Source organism: Ipomoea nil, unplaced genomic scaffold, assembly GCF_001879475.1.
Source record: "Ipomoea nil cultivar Tokyo-kokei standard unplaced genomic scaffold, Asagao_1.1 scaffold0900, whole genome shotgun sequence".
NCBI classification, from domain to species: Eukaryota; Viridiplantae; Streptophyta; class Magnoliopsida; order Solanales; family Convolvulaceae; genus Ipomoea; species Ipomoea nil.
In genome coordinates this window covers 1,581,345-1,596,595 of record NW_017617328.1, presented here as the reverse complement: position 1 = coordinate 1,596,595, position 15,251 = coordinate 1,581,345, and the positions used below count along the sequence as shown (strand labels likewise).

Here is a 15,251-nt window from a genome sequence, read left to right as displayed (position 1 = left end):
TGGAAAAATAATAAAAGAAAAATATTAAGAGACAAAAATACTCTTACTAAAAAAGAAAAAGTCATGATAAAGACTAAAAATATTCAAAAAATAATAGTCTGATAGTGTATACTAAATTTAAAATTGTTACCAAAGACAAAGAACCTTTGGTGGAATTAATTCAAATATGTTACATATAAAGTTATTATTAAAGTAGGTAAAAAATGAGTTAGTAGTGAGTCAACAACATGCTGCTCCATAAATGCATGAGATTTGAGTCATTCAATATTCATTTATAAAAATTACTTTTGATATTCATTTATTAATGCATGTGTTAAATTATACTCCGCAATATATTTTAATCATTGTGTTGTGACTATAGAAACCCACAATTATTATTTAAAGATGCACAAATCATATAAAAGAGATAAATCACATATTCAACTTGTAAGGATATTGATAAGCATCAAACTCGTAACTTTGGATAAGATAATCATGCTCCATCCATTTAACCACATCTTTTGGAGCACTGTACACTATTTATTAATTTTTGGTAACGTTGAACAATTCATATGTTGTCGATGAAAATAAAATACTTTTTTTTTTTAAATTTAAAATTGATTTTTGACATCTCTCTTTCGATTATAGTGTGTCTTTGCTTTTACTCTCAACACAGAACGTTAATCGGTAAGCCAACCTCAATCAAATATATTTTCTCAAAACTCTCTTATCTATTTTATTTACAACGTGTTCCATAAATTTTCAAAAGCAAAAATTGAATTTGGTCATTTAAGATTTATATTTTATAATAATAATAATAATAATAATAATAATAACAATAATAATAAGTAGGACCATTTGAGACTTTATAATACTTTTTTCCTTTCGATTTTCATGTATACTGAACATTGAATTGAAATTGAAATTCTCAATAATTTTATTCTTATAAATCAAATATTGAAATTTAAATTATCACTTTATTTTTACATAATTCCCTCCTTTCAACTAAATGCCTATTAAGGGGGTGTATTTAATATTTCCTACAAAAAAAATTTACAAAAGTGATTCAAAATCTATCCCTTTAATTAATAGTTTTGAAAGTCTGTTAAAAGTCTTAATTGAATACACTCCTAAGTCAACAATATCAAGGGTGGTTTAGTAACTACACACGGCGGTCCAAGCATAATCGCCGACCCTCTCCCGTCTCCGTCTCCGCGATTCATTTCCCGGCGTCTCAGAAATCTCCCAAAACTTTCCGGTAACCTCTACTCTGCATCCGAATCGCCAGTGATACAACTACGCCTATTCAAACACATGTTCACAGAGTAGTATCTTTGCAGTTGCTAGCGTACTGCGCAATCCGCGAAATGGCTCAGTACAGGCAATCTGGTGGTTACAGTAATGGCGGCGGAGGAGGATTAGCTAGGAACGGTGTCGCGTCGAATCACGTCTCGATTGCGGTTCGGTCCTCTGCGCACAAGCAGCAGCAGCAATCGCGGCTTCTCCATGGCCACCACCGCCGGCTTAAGAGCAACAAAATCTCGGTCGGCGGTATCATTGTCATCCTCTGCCTCTGCTTTGTCGCCTCCGTCCTCGCTTTTGTATACTTCACTTCCCAAAATAAAGGTATATCCACATCCATACTCAAATATACGGATCCTTCAGTGTATCGTACGAGTTTGCTACTTGACTTTTTTGATAAGTAGAGTGAAGCTTGCAGCTTGATTCATAGTGCAGAACCTTATGTTTAATGTCGTTAGTTTTTGGATAATTACATTTAGGTTAAGTTGAAGTTGATTGAGCTTTTCTTAATTAATTGAATCATTTAAAAGAGCAATGGAAATTAATAAAGTTTGTTTATTTGAGCCAGGTTAAGGATCTATTACTAAAATTTACTGATAATTGAATGGAACTATGGCCATCATAATCTGTTTAAACAGCATGGAATTCTAGTTTTCTTGGTAATGAGAAGTGCTCACCAGGTTATTATCTATAAGATGTTCTCTTTCTTTGCTGTTGCAGAATTTGATAATAGTCATGCACAGGATGCTGACATTGAAAATGATACCGATTTTCTTACTAACGTGACAAGAATACGAAGGCAAAAAGTCCATTTTGGACATGGATCGGTTCAACATGGCAGGGATTCCCGGGGTTGGGACAGGGATGACAGGACCAGAGATGATAGTTACAGTGAAGAGGAGTTGGAGAGGAGTCTTGATGGTTCTTTGGATAAACTCCATTCTCCTCCAAAGGGCAAGAATAGTGATAAGAAATCTTCAAGTACTGAATCTCATAGAGGTTTGGATTATAGAGGCAAAGGTTTATATGGTGAATCTGGGCGTGATGAACTGAAAGCGTATGAAGCTGAATATCAGGCCTCTTTGAACAATGTTGGACAATCACAACAGGGATATAATGCTAAGAACAACCATCCATCTGATTCTGATAAGGGAAAGAAGAGTGAGGCTGTAGACATTGATGATGCATATGATGATGGCATTGATTTGGATGACACGAATGCAGAAGGATATGATGAGGTGGGCCATGAAGATGAGGACCATCCTGGAGCTGTTGACAGAGATGAAATACATCCTTTTGATACACATGATGATGGGGCCAAGAACAAAAAAAGTGCCGTAGAGGTTGGTAAAGGTTTAACTGGTTTCTCTAAAGGTGAACTCATTTCAAGCACTCAACATTCTAAAGGTCATTTGGATGCAAGAAATGAAAGACACTCTGCAAGAAGGTCTACATCTGAAAAGCGGCTAGCTTCAAGGAAGAAGTCAAAGCGGCGTAAGTTTAGTAGCATTTTCCTTTTCTTGTATTTCTATGTGCTATTTGTTTTGGATTCTATCAGCCTCATGTGGTTACATGACCTACTGTTATTTGCTGTTGTGTACCTAAATAATACTACTAAACTTTGTGAAACAACCTTCAAAGTTCAAATGGAAAGAAATATACATGCTAGTGGCCAAGTATCAGAAATATCTAAATATCAAGAAGTTGCAGCTCAATAAACAACATTTCATTGTTTTAGAGCTAGAGTTTAGTATTCTGCAGCCTCTTATGGAATTGGTTTCCTTAAGCCCTTAGGAGAGCTTTTCAACCTTTGAATGTGTTATTACTGCTGTTCTTGGTAAAGTGTCAATTTAAATTTTTAAACATATATGCATGGTATTCTTTAATGAAGGTTGAGCTTGGTGTAATGGCCAAGTGCTCACCTGTTTACTGTTACTCTGTTAGATTATCATTCTAGTGCTGTTGTGATAACCTCTCTAAAAATTGGGGTAACATTGTGTACATCTTCCTTGATGACCTATGTGATTTAGGAACCTCATGCATAGGGTCCAACTCATTGTATTCAAACTTTGTGCATTCCATTTACAGGCCCCTGTGAGATGAAACTTTTGAATTCTACTGAACTGCTTGTAGAACCTTTAGAAAGCCGAAAATTTGCAAGATTTTCCTTGCAGTATACTGAAAGAGAACATAAGCCTGTTGAAGGTGAAAACTGGGAACCAAGATTTGCTGGGCATCAGTCTCTGGAAGAAAGAGAAGAATCTTTTCTTGCACAAGATCAGAAAATAAACTGTGGCTTTGTCAAAGGTCCTGAAGGAGCTCCATCTACAGGCTTTGACTTGGCAGATGATGATGCAAAATACATTAGCACTTGCCACATTGCTGTTGTTTCATGTATATTTGGAAATTCAGATCGCTTGAGGATGCCAGTAGGCAAACTGGTACCTATAAAGTTACTTTTCCCCCATTTCAATTTTTTTGGTGCTTATTTTGAATGCTTTTTATTTGATATGCTTTATGCGATTTGTCCACTTCTCAAATGCTTGAGGTTGATGATACTTTCAATACATTGTGTTACGGGCTTGTGTTTGAATTAGCACACATGTTTTTCCAAATACTTTCTCATTGTATTAGTGCCCCGTCTCTCAATTTGTGTCCTGCCCTTCCAGAAGAATGAGAATGAGAAGTGAATCATGCACAGTCATAGTGTCATGCAATTTTTTTTTCTTCTAAATTTAAATAATTTGTATTCACACTTCAGAAGAGTTTGAATTTATATCAAAGCTTGAACCTTTGGCATCTTTTTGAGAAAAAAAAAATATTGAAAATAAATTATAAATAGTTTTTATGAATGCATCAAATGAGATATGCATATGAGACAAGTAAAAGCATGCACTTATTTTTGAGAGTAGTGTCTCCATGTTCTATTTCTGTTCTGAGCTTTCTGTATTATTATTACAGTACATCAATTTAGTACACTCGAGCAAGTATAGAAGTAACTTTTTCATTTTACTTCTTCAGGTTTCTCGTTTTTCAAGGAAAAATGTTTGCTTTGTTATGTTTGTGGATGAAGTTACTATGCAGACCCTTTCTTCAGAAGGCCAGATGCTGGATAGCATGGGCTTTATTGGTCTATGGAAAATTGTGGTGGTGAAAAATTTGCCTTATGATGATATGCGGAGAGTGGGAAAGATACCAAAGTTTTTGTCGCATAGACTTTTTACTTCAGCCAGGTGAGAAAATGTTACTAATTGGTTCTAGATACATGTAGAGTTTCCTCGTCCTATTACACTGTATCTCAAATTGAATATTATTCCAAGTCTAAAAAATCTGCCGAGAACTCCAGTATTCATTTGGCAAAGAAGTCAGTCCATTTGAGGGGCCATAGAATTTTTCTTATTATTTCAATAATGCCACGGTTGGATCTTTTGTGGATTATTTTTACACCATGCATGCCTGTTGTGAAAGAGAGATGCTAATTTCCTTGTTCTATGTATGTTCTATTTTCAAAATTCTCAGGTATTCAATTTGGTTGGATAGCAAGTTGCGACTGCAGCTTGACCCTGTTCTTATATTGGAATATTTTCTTTGGCGGAAGGGTCATGAATATGCTATTTCCAATCACTATGATCGGCACTGTGTTTGGGAAGAAGTGGCTCAAAACAAGAAACTTAACAAGTACAATCATACAGTCATAGATGAGCAATTTGAGTTCTACCGGGCTGATGGCTTAGAACGATTTGATGCTTCAGATCCTGAGAAGCTACTTCCTAGCAGTATGTATTAGTATGTTTCAATTTTGCATCTTCAACTTTGTCATACTCCTTGAAAAATTAACATTTGTTATTTGACAGATGTACCTGAAGGTTCTTTTATTTTGAGAGCTCACACACCTATGTCAAACTTATTTTCATGCCTTTGGTTCAATGAGGTTGACCGGTTTACCCCTCGTGATCAGCTGAGTTTTGCATATACATACTTCAAACTAAGAAGGATGAACCCTGAGAAACCTTTTTATCTCAATATGTTCAAGGTGACACACCTGTGAATAGTGCTTCTAAACTCTTGCACAATTTGCTAGTGGATTTTATCAAAAGATTTAATTATGTTAAATCTGTCATTTTTCTGTAGGACTGTGAGAGGCGAAAGATAGCTAAATTATTCCATCACCGATCAGAGGAAAGGAGGAAGATTATCTCCCAACTTGAGACAGAGTAGACTTGGGAAATACACTAAGTTTTGGTGGATAGTTCATTTTCTGTGTTGTACTCATAATGACGCTATAACCGATTGCTTCCAGTTGATACAATTCACAAACACGCAACAAAGTTGCAATTATGTGCAATACTTCATTGTATGTTGGCAATCTTCTCTGGAAAGGGTTCCATGTCCAGCTGTACTGAGACAAGTTTGTACTGTGACCTGTACTGACTCGGCTTTTCGGGAAGGTTCGCTCTGGAGCTCCATTCTAGCATTAGAGTTTCATCCATTGCCTTCTGCTTGCAAGGTGAAGCACCCCTGTACCTTCACATGTATTTATAAATGTGATAGTTCCAGGTATAGAATGTATTCTTTCCTGTACAAACCGGGTGCCGAATTAACTGTTCCCTTATTAATTTTGATGGTGTTTTCTACTCTGCTTTTATGAAGTCAAGAACTATCTCCTTTTGTATCTCATGTCGTTCACTGAACTAGATGTGTCAGAAATATCTGGCGTTGTTTTATCTTCTTTTGAATTGGTGTTTCTGCATATTGTGAATTTTCTGGTGTCTTTTAATTTGGAAGGAAATCTTTTCCTGTTTTCATTACAGATTACTGTCACCTTGCTAATGCTAAACGCTTATTGTTTATAGTTATGCAGCATATGTAGAGTCCCTTAATCTGTGTCATATATGTAGAAATATGGTTGAGTAAGTTTCACCACACAGAAAGGAGAGATTTTTAAAGAAAATTGACAGAAGGAGAGAATAGCAATCAAAATCACTCAAACTAAAATTACAAGAAAAGTTTCCACAATGAAATCCACACAGAGTACAGACTACAGAGAATCTCTGAATGTTTGGTTTATTTTCCTTGGCATGTCTGATTTTGTATCTTTTGAACAAAATGGACATTCAAATTTGAAAGCAATCTAAGCTGCATTAATTTTTCATGATCATCTGAATCAACTTGTTTCTTCCCCTGAGTGCTGCTTCAAAAAGCTGAATGATTTCTGATTCAAACACCTTCAAACCAGCTTTCAGAGCCATAGCTTTCTGCTCTACCAACCTTCTGCTTGCCTGTAAGTTCTCTTCTTCTGCAGCCTTCTCCTTATTAAGCTGAGCTCTGAGTTCATCAATAGCTTTCTCCATCAAATCATACTCCAGGAAGCCCGCACTCAGATTTTCTGCAGGCATTTGGCGTTTTTGCTCAAAACACGAGGTGAGATCTTTTACAGAGTCCATGAATGGTTTCAGTTGGGGGTTGAGGCAATGCAGCTTTTCATGTTTCGTAGGGATAGGATAGCGAAATGCATAGAGAAGGATCAAAGAGATGATATTCATGGCTGATCTGAGCCCGTATATAACGCTGAATGAACTGTCTTTGACCTTGTGTTTAGTTATTGCAGGTTTATGCGTGTTGGTGTTTCTCCACCTCTCAATTTTACTGACTTTGTTGCTATCCAGTTCCGGTTTCTGAATTTCGTGCAGGGAATCAACCTCCCCACTCTGGATATCCTCGAGTGCAAAGTCGATCTTGAGGCAATACCTGTTGATACCAGATGCCGCGTATTTCAGCAGGTTGCAGAGCTCCAAAATGTCCAAGCTCTCATCCATGTACTCATCCAAATGGTTGCTGCTAATGCCACTCCACGACAAAGGCGGTTTCACGTTCTCAAACAAAACGACAAGCATAGAATGCATCTTCTTCAGCAGAGCCACCGCTTCATTGCACCATTGAAGCGACAGCTCGTTCTCCGCCAGTGATCGCTGCAGGCTTCTGATATCGGCACCTAACGAGGCAAAGGTCGCCACAGCTTCACCATCCATGGCTCCTCTCATCTGAAACGGTGGAAGACAGGTCAGAATTCCCATTATTCCCATAATTCTCACTTGATTCTCTGTTTGGTGATGGTGAGGGTGGGGGTATCTTATTTCATGACAACATTGTAGGCATCAAACAAACATTGTCATCACACAAATAAAGAACACAACACATCTCTGGGTTATAGTATCAATTCCTCGGCTCTAAATAGCCGATGAAAGTGAATCATGCTTTCTGGACAAGGCTCTGTAAAGAAACCTTTTAAGTTGATGAAAAATAATAAATTAAGCAAAAGTTGATTCTCTAAGAAGTTAAGTCACGCAAACCCTTTAGTTTTCCCCCTAGAATTTATATATGTATATATATAGTATCTAGTATCCTTCCTCAATTCGAATTCATTCCAGGTTGACCCTTACTCGATGAAAGCTAGATTCAAAACCTTTTAACACGGGCACACATACAAGAGTCGACCCTTCGACTCTGTAGTTATATATATGCCTATATTAACAATCAGCCAACCAACTGTTCTAAACTGTTGGGTTAAATTCTCTCGATTGTTGGAAAGGTGAAAGCATATCGAATTATCGATCGTTAAAATGGAAAAAGTTAAGGTATAAAGTTTGAGAGATGATTTTCAATTCTTCCTAAAGGTTGAATTCCAACCCCAAGAGCCCTTCACACCCTATCCCGACATCTTGGATGATGTAAATCATGGTAATTCAGCTAAACACAGATATTAGACATTTGTTTATTGTGCACAAGGAGTCCCCTCACTTTGAGAGGTTGTTCCTACAATGTTGCTGGTGAGACTCGATCAGTGAAAGAAGGATGGGAGGAGTTGTGAGGGGAAAGGCAAGAGATAGAATTTGTGCTTTTCCCCGCTTGAAAAGAGGCACTTAGTATTTTTGGTAGCTTTAACTTACGTAGCTCTCCATCTCGTGTGTCTAGTTGTCGGGTTTTTGATAAGTTCTCGTAACTTTGGTCCTAGGTTTAAGGATTGGTGCATTACGTGAGTGAGTTATTTTGATAGCTTACCTTGGTACCTTTTACCCCCAAAACCTTCATGCTACAAGAGGAAATAGCTGGAGGGAGAGACAATTTCGGAAAAAAAATCACTCTTTTTTCCTTCTTTTTGCAAGCGCCAGAAGGGACTACAATATTCGTCTCTTTCAATTTTAGAAAGAGTTAATACCCAAAATCGTCCTCGACTATAGTGGTTTTTCTCAATTTCGTCCTAAACGACTTTGGTGACCTAATATCGTCCCACACTTTTGTGTTTCGCTCAATTTAGTCCTCCATTTGTTATTCCGTCAAATTGGTGTTAAATAAAGGGACAATTCAGTAACGTCAATATTGATCTTTCTTTACTTTCAACTTGTGAAGTGCGAAATTCCTCTTTCTTGTACGAATTATGTCCAGAATTACTCCCGGACTTGCAAATCAAATTTTATATTCGCAGTTTTAGGAGTAATTCTGGGAGTAATTCGTAAAAAAAAAGGATTTCGCAGTTCACATGTCTATGAGTAAAGAGATGTCAATATTAAAATTACTGAATTGTCTATTTATTTAACACCAAATGGACAGAATAACAAATGAGGGACTAAATTGAGCAAAAACACAAAAGTCTGGGACTAAATTGAGCGAAACACAAAAGTCTAGGACGATATTAGGTCACCAAAGTCGTTTAGGACGAAATTGAGAAAAACCACTATAGTCGAGGACGATTTTGGGTATTAACTCATTTTAGAAACGAGGTACTGAAATCAGGGGCGGAACTATAAATTTTTTATTAAGGGGCGAGAATTCCATGGCTAGGCCAAGCCAAGTACCATATGAGTTAATTAATCTATTATACATGCCATCTAATTTTTAAGAACTTCATGTAAATTGACAATAAATACATAATTAGGTGTTGAGATAACTTCAATGTGATATAATATGACATTGCAATATTAAGGATTTAATTAATTGTTTAAAATTATGATTTAATCAATTAATTTGTTGAGAAGTTCGCATGTTCTCACTTTAAAAAATGTTCTCACATAAATGAAATCCTATGTATGTGTATATATATATATATATATATATATATATATATATATATATATATATGTATATATAATTAACAACATTTGAATAATTTTGAATGATACCAATATTAAATTAGCTGTAATAATTTCATATCAAGTTAGTAAATTTAAAAAGGTAAGGGGGGGAGGGGGCCGGGGGGTTCATAATTATATTATACACACATTATATGCATTGTGTTTCTCAAACAAGACACATTTAAAAAAAAAATCGTGACTTTTTTTTGGGTGACTCATTTTTTCAAAGTTAATTTGCATGTATCACGTTAATAGGCAGTAACAAATATTGTAGAAAAAATAAAAGTAGGCTTAAAATTACTCTTTAATAAAATGTAAAAAAAAAAACATTATTCTTTAATAAAATTTAAAAAAGAAAAGTTATGCAACGGCAAGATTGTAGGATCGATTCTTATTATTCTTCCAAAAGGCTGAACCCCAACCCGACAGGGCTAGACCTGTGCTCACTGCGCACAAAAAACCCCCCTCACTTTGAGAGGTTGCTCCGACACTGTCGCTGGTGAGACTCGATTCCTGGTCATTCGACCAAAGTTTTACCCCTGTGACCAGTTGAGCTGCCCATGCGGGTCGATTCTTATTTTATATATATATATATATATATATATATATATATATATATATATATATATATATATATATATATATATATATATGGCTGAACAATGTTAAAAGAAATTTAGGCTAGACTTTTACAAGAGTAAAAGTCAACATGATGAAGGCAATACAAGTCATATATATATATATATATATATATATATATATATATATATATATATATATATATATAGGTGAACAATGTTAAAAGAAATTTAGGCTAGACTTTTACAAGAGTAAAAGTCAACATGATGAAGGCAATACAAGTCATATATATATATATATATATATATATATATATATATATATCCATATTAGTTTGAAAATACTGAATGCCGTAAGTAGAAAAAAAATAAATAAAAGAGCATTACAAAAAGGTTAGGCAATAAGCACATTCATGAAATTGATTGATACATATATAATACATACATGTTATCAATACACTTGTATATACTTGGGCTAATTCTCAAATGACAGCAAACTTTAACTTGCACACAACTAATCAAAACAGCTAGCTAGCTTGTACCCAGTGGATGGCACTTAGCTTTCAACCTTATTATAGGTGGTATAGAAAATTCAAATTTCTTTGTATTGACTTGTGAAGTGTTTATTACATTTATATTTATCTATTTTAATCACTATATGCAAATAAATTGAAATCATATTCCTTTTAAAACTCTAATAAAAAGGGGAAAAATGTTTGGAAAACAAACAAAACATCTCTTTGGTTGGCAATTGGCACCATTCTCGTTTCTATCATAAACCTTATTACATCATACCATTTGTCCATTTAAAAGTTCTTCTCTTCTCAATGTATATTAATTAGGTCTGGCCTTGACAACTACAATATAGGGGTTTCACCCTCTTGTGGGGGTGTTTTGTTGTGCAGTCGTTATATAGGGGACCGCAGTGCACGTGCACCGCGGTCAAAACGGCGCCGTTTCTGTTAATGGAGTGCGCATTTTTGGGTGTGTTAATTACCAACTGAAACTACAGTGTATCTAAACTGACATTACAGTGTATCTAATATGATACTGCCTCACGTATTATTTTATATATATTATCAAATGAACTGCAGTTATATCGAAATGATACTGTAGTTGTGGTGAAATGAAACTGCAGTTTATATAAAATGAAATCGAATAACATTTCACATATTTGAGTGTATATTGTGCAATGAAGCTGTAGTTATATCGAAATGATCATGTAGTTGTGTTTTAATGAACCTATAGTGTATATAAAATAAATTAAAATTAAATAACATTTTCACATATTTGAGTTTATAAATGTCGAATGAAACTGTAGTTATATCGAAATGAAACTGTAGTTGTGTTGAACTAAAACTGCAGTGTATACAAAATGAAACTGAATAACAAAGTTACTTTTTGCGGAACGGCGCAAAACGGGTGCCATTTCTTTTCATTAAACAAAACGACGTCATTTTGAAGCTCGGTGCATAATCGATTCGGTGCACGATATAATTTTCCCTTGTTGTGAGCATCTGACACTGATCCTCCCACCATATAAGTCGCTGATTCACTATGACTTACCATTCTATTGTCCTGTTGGAGCGGGATGTGGGGCCCTTGACGCCAAAATTTTTGGCTTTTGTGAGCAAATCTTCTCTAGTCGTTTTATGATCTTTGCATGCTAAACAATGAAACAAACCAACCAAGAATTGAGTGGCTAACTTCCTCATTTCACTTCATAAGTCATGCTACCAATTCAATTTGCTTGTTATGAATATATTGGAGTCCCACCATATATAGTCGTTTTTTTTTTCTTCCCCTAAACCATGAAATTTAAAAAATACGGCTTTGTTATTTGTCAATTTTGACTTATTTAATTACTATTAGCTGTTTGACTTGGTTAAATAATCAATATACGTGTTTGATTAAGAATTTGTAATAATTTATTGCTCTAAAATGCTAAAATTTAAAAAAGTTGCTCAATGCAGTTTTTTCGATAAATTTTTGAGAAAATCATTTTGCATATAATCAGCTATCAACTAATAACTAATTTACCAAACACTTTTTTTTTTAAAAATAAGCTAATAATATTAATTAGTCAAACCCACTAACCCAATCAACTAACAGGTATCAGCTAACAATTATTTACTAAACACTCCCTATAAATTTTAAGACGACTTATACATCAAGAACCTCTTCAGTAGCGTAGTGCATTGAGTATAATTGTCATTTATCAATCCCATCTTCCTACCTCCAAAAGAAAGTAAGGGACCACTATAACAAAACAAAAAAAATATCTACCGATTTAACAACGAAATTAAATTGTTTTTTTTTTTTAAAGTAAATAATTACATATTTTAATATTTTTTACCTACAAAAATCTATTGGTAAATTAAATATGAATTTCTAATTTACTTACAAATTTTTTATTGGTAAATATAATTTTTTTTTTTAAATGACAAGAAAAATCCGCACACTACTTGAAGTTGTGCACTAGATAAATCCTGTTTATATGTGTAATAATTTCCAAACCACAAGATGATGCAAACCCTACTAAGAAAACTCTGTGCAATGGGCTTGACTTTGAGTATTGACAATAATCGAACTTGTAATATTTAGGTACGAGAGTCATGTTTTACTTACTCGACCATCCCTTTTTAGTGGTAAATTTGATTTTCCCAAACCACAAAATGATGCAAACCCTACTAAGAAAATTCTGTGCAATGGGCTTGACTGAAAAAGTATTGACAATAATTGAACTTGTAATATTTAAGTACGAGAGTCATGTTTTACTTACTCGACCATCATTTTTAGTGGTAAATTTGATTTTTCTTATAGTGGAGGGAGGGAAAAGGGTAGGGGGTAATTGAAGGTTTAGGTTGGAATTTTTGGATAAAAAAACAAAAATTATGTGCATTAGAATCAAAAGAAGACAAACTAATAATTAACACAACAAGATTATGGATGTTTCTTGAATATTGAATGGTGAGAATGATGAAGCAAGAAAACCTTCTTCAACACCTTCATGACAACCACCATTCTTGGCCTCTTCACAGCTTTGGTGAGCTTCAATGACTGCACAAATTTCAATTCCATCTTCTTATTCCCACCTCCACACAAATCTCTACTTCTCTTGTACTCTTCATTGAAATCCTCCCATAACATATCCATCTTCTCCTCTTCTTCTTCTTCCCCATCATCATCATCTTCTTCTTCTTCTTCATCTCTCCTCTTTGTTCTTCCTTCTATGCAAGAAAAGCTCCTTCTTTGGGCATGAATAGTGGCCTCCTTTGACAATGAAGAGAAGTAGCAGAAGCTATCTAGATCTACATCATCATCTTCTTCTTTCTTCGGGCTCTCACGGTGGGAGGCCGCCGAGGTCCGCCACCAAATCGGCGGCGGTTCAAGAAAACGCGGCGGCGGTGGAGTTTCCACGGTGGCTGGGAAGCTGAAGTCTTGGTCATCATCCTTGGCCATTATTGTATGGGGAATTGAATGAATTGAAGAATGGGAGATGGATAGATGGATGGATGGATGGATGGATAGATAGATGATGTTTGGTGTGGAAGGTGTAGTGGTGATGGGTGCTGTGGTTTAAGTTTGCATTTGAGAAATGTTTTTTAGTTCAACAAATGCAACTATATATATTATTTCAAGGATAGAATGTATGTAGAGGGAGTGGGTCCCAACACATGTTTTGGCCTTGTTTGGTGGGGCTAGAGCTGACCCCAATTTTCCAATCAATTTTTTATTTTATTTTATTTTTATAATCCAAATTTCTTGATGACTTCGTTACCCCTCAAATTCTCACATGCATTATCACTGAAAGCAAGTCTTAAATGAGCTGATTTTGTTGTACTACATCCCTTTTGCGTATAATGAGCGCAGCTTAACCCAGACCCCTAATGTTTATGGCAAGAAGCGAATCCCGGTCCCACCCGACCTGTTGCTAGAAGCAAGTCTGGAGTGAGACTTTTCATCCACTAGATCAATGCACTGAAGGCTCCTTTATCGCTCTTGCTTCGGAGATTGGTATCTTAACTGGTTTACAGGTTCTCGTAGTCATTGTTCTGGAGATTGGTAGAAGTAAGTCTTGAGGGAGACTTTTCATCCACTAGACCAATGCACTAAAGGCTTCCAGTCAATTATTTAATAAGTTTAATTTGGAACCCAAACTTAAGGCTCCTTCATCGTTCTTGCTCTAACGATTGACAAATAAGGTAAATTGCGGGATGTGCTTCAACGGGCCTACAGGTTCTCGTGCATGCTCAATTGTGTACTCTGCTGTTGCTAGCAAAGTAAGACTTATGAAATTATTTTGAATCGGTTGATGAGGTGTGCATTGGGAGTTTCAATTCCAATCAATCATTTGCATGTGTATATCTAAGTTTTTGTAGCTACTTAGGTCATTAGTTGACACTGTCCAGCTAATTAAGTAGTGTGTGGATTACAGAAGGGGTCTACTAATTTTCCAGAAGACTGAAGCAATAGAGAAGAAAAAGAGACCCACTTAGGTTGCTTAATTAATCTCATTCAACTACTACTTTTAATAATCATTATCTCTTTTATATTTGAGTTTCAAATTCTAAACATATTTTATATTTGAGTTTCAAATTCTTAACATTTTTTATACATGGATAAAAGATTAAAGGAGTATTTGGAATAATATAAATCACTCCTTTTGTAACAACAAGAAGCAACACTTTGAGCATAATCCCCAACCCCAAAGCCCCCTACATCTCGGCCTGACAGAGTATCTGGAAAAATTCCCAACCCCAAAGCCCTTCTCTCATAAGGCTAAATCCCCAACCCCAAAGCCCCCTACATCTCGGCCTGACAGAGTATCTGGAAAAATGTAAATTATGGTGACTCGTGCGCGGATATGTCCACTTTGAGCATAATCCCCACACTGCTGCCGTCGTGATACAAACCTTGTCTCTTCTCTCAAGTACTGTCTACTGAACCATTGAGCTAGCTCGTGCGGACAGCAACACAGGTCAACCCGGTAGATGGGGGAGGGAGGTCAAATTTGTAGTTTTTTTTTTTTTTTTTCTTTAAACAAATAACTTTATGCAAAAGTTTACTACTTTTTAATCATAGCGATTTAAGAAAGTTACTACTTTTATATCACATATGGCAGTTATAGTACCATTTTTTTTTGAGTGTTACTGACTCTGTTACAATGCAGTATCTGTTCATAACTACTTTTTTAACCTACTGAAGCACAAAGAGTTAATACCGCATCTACTGAGGCTCGAACTCATAATCTCTTATATGA

At 35.4% G+C, this 15,251-nt stretch overlaps 3 protein-coding genes across 5 annotated transcripts; 1 reads left to right on the top strand and 2 right to left on the bottom strand.

The window, feature by feature from the left end:
• Positions 1 to 1,127: 1,127 nt before the first annotated feature.
• On the top strand, positions 1,128 to 6,040 carry LOC109179441. Its single transcript, XM_019328943.1, has 7 exons — positions 1,128 to 1,605; positions 2,002 to 2,775; positions 3,370 to 3,722; positions 4,303 to 4,514; positions 4,801 to 5,057; positions 5,136 to 5,314; positions 5,413 to 6,040. Exons 1-7 carry the CDS (start codon positions 1,347 to 1,349, stop codon positions 5,497 to 5,499), a joined length of 2,121 nt encoding a protein of 706 aa, XP_019184488.1. The 5' UTR covers positions 1,128 to 1,346; the 3' UTR covers positions 5,500 to 6,040.
• Positions 6,041 to 6,232: 192 nt separating this feature from the next.
• Positions 6,233 to 7,901, bottom strand: LOC109179442 (protein BPS1, chloroplastic-like). Its single transcript, XM_019328944.1, has 2 exons — positions 7,689 to 7,901; positions 6,233 to 7,322 (listed from the first exon to the last, which is right to left on the bottom strand). Exon 2 carries the CDS (start codon positions 7,320 to 7,322, stop codon positions 6,423 to 6,425), a length of 900 nt encoding a protein of 299 aa, XP_019184489.1. The 5' UTR covers positions 7,689 to 7,901; the 3' UTR covers positions 6,233 to 6,422.
• A 4,965-nt stretch (positions 7,902 to 12,866) lies between these two features.
• On the bottom strand, positions 12,867 to 13,631 carry LOC109179360. 3 transcript variants are annotated; one of them, XM_019328861.1, is made up of 2 exons: positions 13,097 to 13,631; positions 12,867 to 13,066 (listed from the first exon to the last, which is right to left on the bottom strand). In XM_019328861.1, the coding sequence occupies exons 1-2, from the start codon at positions 13,448 to 13,450 to the stop codon at positions 12,932 to 12,934; spliced, it is 489 nt and encodes a 162-aa protein (XP_019184406.1). In that variant the 5' UTR covers positions 13,451 to 13,631; the 3' UTR covers positions 12,867 to 12,931. The 3 variants fall into 3 exon arrangements, with proteins under 3 accessions (XP_019184406.1, XP_019184405.1, XP_019184403.1); XM_019328860.1 differs by having other exon boundaries at positions 12,867 to 13,063; positions 13,094 to 13,630; XM_019328858.1 differs by having other exon boundaries at positions 12,867 to 13,060; positions 13,091 to 13,629.
• Between the last annotated feature and the right edge of the window lie 1,620 nt (positions 13,632 to 15,251).